The following is a 7,531-nucleotide window of genomic DNA, read 5'->3' as shown; positions in this document are numbered from 1 at the left end:
ATAATCACCGCGAGTGAACTGCGCTTCAAACAGAAGATGGCGTCATCGCCAGTGCAGAGTTCACTCGACGTCTCGCTGTGGAACGTGCGTTCACCGCATCACGCCGACTATAAACTCTACGTGTTTCCTGAACAACCGGCTCGCAAAAGAACAACGGCGTCCCGATGGTGTGTTCTCTGGAGTACTCGTCCGGCACGGTTCCACCCCCTGTTCCCAGAGGAACTCAGTAACGATCCATAGAACAATGATCCGCGAGGTTCTCCCCTTCGAGGACGGTTCTCCCCCCCCTGCGTCTCGCTGACAGAACGCCCCTCCCTCACCCTCCGGTGGCCACCGCGGTGTCCTTGGACAGGTACACCACCCAGTACACCATGTTGAAGGCCCCGAAGGACACGGGGAACAGGATGCGGGCGTACTTGTCGATCTTGCTGGTGCCGCCCATGCCGGCGGCCGAGGGCTGGGAGCAGGGCGACTGCTTGGGCTCCTTGCGGGTGGCCTGGATGCGCTCCAGCCGGGGCCCCAGCAGGTGCTGCAGCGAGGAGGACGCCGCCGCCGCCTGCTGCTTGGAGGGCGTCTCCGCCGTCACGTCGGGCGCGGCGGCCCGGGCTGGAGCGGGCGCGGGCTGGGCGGTCCGAAGCACCAGCTGCACCGAGGAGGAGGCCGCGCTGATCTGGCCCTCCGACTTGGGGCTGGATCCCCGGGACAGGGTGGAGGAGCTGCCGTTGAGGCCGGCCGCCGCCGCTGCGTGGGCGGGGGTTGCCCGGGAGCGGCCCCGCCCCCCCGCCCCGCCCGGAAGGGAGTGGGGGCCGGGCCGGGGGCCGCGGACGTCCTGCTGGGAGGCGTAGTTCATCCGCTTCCTCAGGTTACCGTTGGAGTCGGGGTTCTGGGGGGAGGGAGCAGGAGGGAGGGGGTGGGAGGAGGAGGAGGAGGGGTGAGGAGAAGGGAGGAGGAGGAGGAGTGTGCGGGAGAGTGCGTGAGAGATGATGGCTGGTTGACGCAGCCTCACCTGGCGCGAGTCAGTCTGAATGGATTCTGGGGCCTGGTGGGTCTGCACACCTGTTGCACACTAAGTAATCAGTGTGCAGCAGGTTAAACCAGCCATCACCACACAGAGCTTGTTTCCCAATGTGAAGGAAGCATGCTCGACGGCCGCCCTTTGAAGGACGCTACGTCATAGAACGCCGACAAGCACTGTTCCAACACTCGGAAATTCGCACCCTTTACGCGTCCTTTGTTTTTGAGAATTCCGAGAATTTTCAAGGATGCATCGCTGGATCATTAACAAGGCGAATGACCCACAATCCTTTGCGTTCACATGCTGCATGGGATATTTAGAAATTGCAGATGGAAAGCAATACACATTGCTTTACAAAAGTGAAGGTATTTGACCGTTTTCAAAAGTATTTTGTGCCTTATTGCATTTTATAGATTCATCATGTAAATGCAAAAAATTAAGCTTAAAGACCTGTGCGATTTTTTTCAAACGTTTTTGTAACGTAATGATATGCCTTAGTTTGAATGGATTGATTTGTTTTAATATTAACGTAGCTGGTGTTTAAGCAAACTACTGTCGCTAATAACAATATCAACAAATCAAAATACTGAAATATTTACCACTGGAGCAGTACTAAAAAGCGGAAGCGCTTCCACACTAGCAAGTCGTTCCAAACTCTGAACCGTACAAACGCTAGGCAGCACTCTAGCCTCATCTCCAGAGTACGCGACTCGCGCGTTCTAGCAAGGCTGCAGCCTTCACTTTGGGAAACAGCCAGACTATGGGAGAGATCTCCTGCATGGCAACATGGAGCATCAGGTTTTCTATCATTGTATACAGACTTTTACAATGAACCACTCTTCCAACATCATCGCCCTGCATCCTCTGACTGGAGGAGCCCAGTTAAAGCCACCTAGGTGAAGCCCAGGTAAAGCCACCTAGGTGAAGCCCAGTTAAAGCCACCTAGGTGAAGCCCAGGTAAAGCCACCTAGGTGAAGCCCAGTTAAAGCCACCTAGGTGAAGCGCAGTTAAAGCCACCTAGGTGAAGCCCAGGTAAAGCCACCTAGGTGAAGCCCAGTTAAAGCCACCTAGGTGAAGGCCAGTTAAAGCCACCTAGGTGAAGCCCAGTTAAAGCCACCTAGGTGAAGGCCAGTTAAAGCCACCTAGGTGAAGGCCAGTTAAAGCCACCTAGGTGAAGCCCAGGTAAAGCCACCTAGGTGAAGCCCAGTTAAAGCCACCTAGGTGAAGGCCAGTTAAAGCCACCTAGGTGAAGGTCAGTTAAAGCCACCTAGGTGAAGCCCAGGTAAAGCCACCTAGGAGGCGTGTAGCATCGGCTGTGCAACAAAGTAGTTATCATCTTTCTTGATGGACTAATGGATATTTAGAGACACCGTATAAATAGTAAGTTATACCTGTATGTGGAAGTGTTTCTTCTTACGGGTTGTAGATGAGAGGTCATTTTGTGACATCACAGATTCATACGGGGCAATCATGGCAAAATCTATTCAGAAAACGTGGAGGAACGCCACTAGGGGATTGTTGATGTTCAGCTTGTTCATCTATAGATCCCAGCAGTAGCCATGATAAAATATATACATGGGGATATACATAAAGTATAAGAATATCAATAAGAACATTTTAAAGGTTTAAATATAGTTTTTAAACCACATATTTACAATTCATTCCAACACCTTCGACGAGCATGATGGTTTTTCTCAGGCTTTGGATTGTCTTCAAACTCACAGAGTGAATAATCACTGATTGACACCATATGAATTGTGCCTTGGCTCCTCTCCACTAACACCATCTGACGTGAGCAACACTCTCCGCCTTAAGTCTCTGACAGCCTCTGCACAAAACAAATGAGGAGCTGAAAGAGCCTGCTGCCACTCCATAAGTCTGAGGACTCAGAGGATCATATGGTAAATGGACTGCATTTATACAGCGCTTTTTTCGAACCATTGGCCACTTTACAATTGTATATTATAATATACTCACCCATTCATGCACACATTCACACAGACGGCGGAGTCCACCATGCAAGGCGACAGCCAGCTCGTCAGCAGAAGTAAGGGTGAGGTGCCTTGCTCAGGGACACCTCGACACTCATCGCTAGGAAGAGGCGGGTTTTGAACCAGCAACCTTGCCGTTACCAGCCAACGCGCCCGTATAGGGGGGCACATATAGCGGAGGGGCGTAGGGAAGGTATGGAGCGCGTCACATGGATCTGATCCCAGATCGACCCCGCTGGAGGCGTGCCGTGCAGACGTCACTTAGCGGGGATTTCACTCATTCTGGGCTTAAGACAGAGCGTAAGAGCAGCGGCAGCGGCGGTGGTGGTAACGGCAGCGCGGAGTCACAGGGGGCTTATCCCCAGAGCTGATGTTTCTCAACCAGAGACGGCGCGACGGAGCTACCGTCCCATTGGCAGGAATAATCCATACACACACACACACACACACACATACAGCTACACGCACCCACAGAGCTACTCACACACCCACCCCTGTCTCCCCATTCACAAACACACACACACACACACACACACACACACACACACACACACACACACACACACACACACACAATCCCGCTCCCCACGCACTGCTGTCCCACCCTCGATTCTATTGGATGGTCCCGCGTGCGGAGGGGTGGGATCGCTGGTGGCCGCGCTGGGGGGCCAACGCCCCTGATGCCTCACACAGCGGCGGGAAGAGAGGCAGAGATCTGGGGCGGTGTGACACTCTCTAACCCGGGGGCGCAAGGCCTTCAGAAAGGCTTCAAAAGGGCCGGAGCTCACGAGGAAGAGTTGTGATCCACCCACCGCCACACACACAAACAGACACACACACACACACACACACACACACACAGACACACACACACACACACACACACACACACACACACAAACACACACGCCAACACATCCGTCCACACTCTCACGCACATGCTGGGACAAGAAACGGTAACGCCGCTACAGCGTCTCTCTGAGACAACCCTTACAGATGTACCCGGGCTGTGTTGCCTTGGCAACCTGCTAATCCACCGAAGTGCGGTTGTCACTAAACTGCAGTCAAGCCCGATTACTCCACACTAGGATTTGAACTGGGAGGCAACTTAGAGGCATCCGACTGACATAAGCCTCGCAGGTTTTCATCAACACTGATCAATTAACCGTTTAAAAATAAGCCCAATGTGCAGCACGAACAGAATCTTACACTCACAATGTTTCCCAATGTGTTTTTACCCAACAGGCCCCCCTGTAGTGACCGTCTACCGCAGCCTAGAGACCAACAGCCCCACTCGGGTCTAGACCAGAGACCACCTGGTAGACTGGTGTGGACTGAACAGAATGCCTGCCACATGAAGCGGTCTATGAGGTACCTTTCCATTACGGAGCTTGCGATATGAACATTTCCATTTACCAGACAGTTTTATCCAAAGCGACTTAAAACTGTTGACACACACATTCACACACACACCGGCGAAGGAGTCAACCAGCCCTCCTTGAGCAGATAGGTTTTCACTGATCCGTATAGGGATCGAACTAGCAACCTACCGGTTAGGAGTCAACCTGCGCTACCTCCTGAGCTAAGCCGACCAACATGCACAACACAACGCAGAACACAACTCAACTCAACACAACCTGACACAACACCGCAACAGACACGGAGGCGTCGTGCTGACCTGCAGGGCGCCGCCCCCCTCCGGCTCCGGGGTCCGGACCGGGGTGCTCTGGGGGTTAGGGGGGCACCTCGCGGCCTTCTTCTTGCCCTCCTGCGTGGCGTTGGTGAAGTAGTTGACGGCGGCGAACTCGATGAGGGCGGAGAAGACGAAGGCGAAGCAGACGGCGATGAACCAGTCCATGGCGGTGGCGTAGGACACCTTGGGCAGCGAGTGGCGCGCGCTGATGCTGAGCGTGGTCATGGTGAGCACCGTGGTGATGCCTGGGGGCGGAGGGGGGCGGAAACCAGTTGGAATAATGGTTGGAATGGAGCAAAAATGAAAGGTTAGGGCTTTAGGGTAAATAATTGCGTTTGGAGGTTCAACTAGAGTAGGGTTACATGCCTGTATGTTAGAAATACCCCTTATTCTTCTCACAATGTTCATTTCTGCAAAAGCAATTTCAGCATCTTCCAAAAAACGTTGCACTTTGCTGTGATTGGTCGAATGCTTTGCGCTTGAGTCGGCAAATTCACAACGCCAAGAAGTTGTAAACGTGTGTAGCCGGGAGGCGGGACATCTTCACTTCAGCACCGCCGGATGCACTGTACGTCTTATAACAGTCTAAAGCAATGGGAAAAGTCAAAAAAGCGTGATATCACCCCTTTAAGTGTATAAATCAACACTCTGTTTTGACTTTAGGTCTATCTGCTGTGAATCGTGATTTCAGTCCAATGAACAGGTGATCATCATGTTCCAGCTTAATCAAGGAAAACCTTCTTGTTGAATAGTGCTAACATCACATAGTAATGTTATCTCCATAAGATATTATATGACATTTACACAGCCTGATATTTAGTTATTTTGTTTAAATCAGAATTTATTCAAATATATTTATATTATTGTAACAATACATCTGTTTCTACTTTAATTGAGCATGTCAATGCACTCTTCAGTATACTTATATTGTTTGTTACATATTGTACTCATCACACCCGGCAGTAAAATAGGTCCCCAGTGTTTACGCTCAGAGGTTAACTCTCTTCAACCGTCTTAAGTTATCACTGTTCTAAGTAGAGTGTTCCCCCACTGCGACCTAAATTACTATAATTTAAATGACTAAAATAATTACTATAGTACATTGAACATGTCTCTTTATGATACATTCTGTGTATATGTCCATTGTAATCATTAAATAAATAATAGCCGCCACATTTCATCTCTTTACCCAAAAGATTTAACACAAGGCACTCTGAAATGAGCACATATATAATAGAGCATACTGCTCTAAAAGCAAAACAAAGAAGTCTGTTTGTGTTCAAATGTGTATTCAATCATGTGTGTAATACCAAAATAAGGAGGGATGTTGCACGCAACAATAGAACACTGCCAACTATTATTAGAACCGCCATTAGCATGTCAAATTGATGACATACTTGGGATGTTAGCCTAAAATGGCCACCTATTAAAAAGGAAATGTCTCCTCTGGTTCAGAATTAGCCCCAAAATGATCGTTGGGATGGTCCATTTGAGGCAGGCCATACGCTGGGGCTTTGTTTTTTTGCAATGCTACCCAAATTAAATTCTTAGACAATAAAGCAAACTCAAAGTCATTTAAAGCTCAATAATGTAGTTGCTGACTTTGGAAATATGTCGAGACAAATCTAGCTTTGCAGAAATGTTTTAAGACAAATAGCTGTGAAATAATCTCTGTTGCAGAATCCTAAAGTTATCACCTGCACTGAGCACAGAGCCGCCTGCCACTCAGAAGCAGCTGAATGTCATCTGTAGGTGAGCACTGGCTCAGGGCATTGGACTTAAATAGAATGGTAACCTCTATTATCCAGATCAGTCATCTGCATGGTTGGACTGGTAAAGTGTATTATTCCTTCAATGTGTGTGGTTTATCAGTGTCAGACAGAGGTGTGTAAAACGGACACTCAAAATGGACCATGACTAAGAAAATGTTTTTGTCTGCTTCCATCTCTTTCTAAATCCACTTCTTCAAAGACAAACAGAGCCAAAATTATATCAGAAATCAAAGCTATGGCAGCCATTTCACTTCAAAATACAACTTCACTGTAGGGAAATCTTAGACAATATAAACTCTCTCTCTCTCTCTCTCTCTCTCTCTCTCTCTCTCTCTGTCTTCCTCTCTCTCTCTCTCTCTGTCTTCCTCTCTCTCTCTCTCTCTCTCTCTCTCTCTCTCTCGCGTGCACTCTCTCTCTTTCTGTCAATTAAATTACCAATTTCAAGGTGCTATATTCAGCAAGACACAATTAGAGATTTTGCAGAAGGAAAATGTGCAACAACAACATGTACCGACACCAAGCAGCTACAGCAGAAATATAACCGCATCATCAACCACAGCAACCTCAGACCCTGTCCCGCGCCTCCCTAGGGACGTCTGTCTGTCTGTCTGTCTGTCTGTCTCCACCTCCCTCCCCCTCCGACTCAAGCACTAGGAGGTCAGAGAGCCGTACGTACCGAACACGGTCCGCGCCGGCACCGACTCCTTGTTGATCCAGAAGGACACCTGGGAGAGGATGACTGTCATGATGCAGGGGATGTACGTCTGGATCATGAAGTAGCCCATCTTCCTCTTGAGGTGGAAGTGAACCGTCATCACCACGTACTCACCTGCGGGAGCACATTAAGTGGTTCTTAATGATGATTGAAGCAATGGTTAAAACAGATCACACAAGCAGAAACACTAACACACACAACATGACACAACATGACACACTTACTTAAAGCAGATTATAATCTATTTTTAAAAGTCTTTTTTTCAAGGTGCTTTCATTTATATTTTCCATGAAACTGAATAAATGATTGCGGTCCATTTATTTTAAGTTCAGTTATAACAGTAAT

At 49.1% G+C, this 7,531-nt stretch overlaps 1 protein-coding gene across 1 annotated transcript in view; it reads right to left on the bottom strand.

Moving 5' to 3' along the window:
• Positions 1–316: 316 nt before the first annotated feature.
• Positions 317–7,531, bottom strand: part of gabra4 (gamma-aminobutyric acid type A receptor subunit alpha4) — a gene marked incomplete at both ends in the record, with an annotated part of 14,807 nt that continues 7,592 nt past the window's right edge. The window contains 3 exons of the mRNA XM_079744259.1: positions 317–883; positions 4,685–4,944; positions 7,148–7,300. Coding sequence (XP_079600385.1) covers positions 317–883; positions 4,685–4,944; positions 7,148–7,300 — 980 coding nt within the window. The remainder of the gene's footprint in view (positions 884–4,684; positions 4,945–7,147; positions 7,301–7,531) is intronic.

This window comes from Pollachius pollachius (assembly GCF_949987615.1).
Source record: "Pollachius pollachius genome assembly, chromosome: 10".
NCBI classification, from domain to species: domain Eukaryota; kingdom Metazoa; phylum Chordata; class Actinopteri; order Gadiformes; family Gadidae; genus Pollachius; species Pollachius pollachius.
This window is presented reverse-complemented; position numbering and strand designations above follow the sequence as displayed.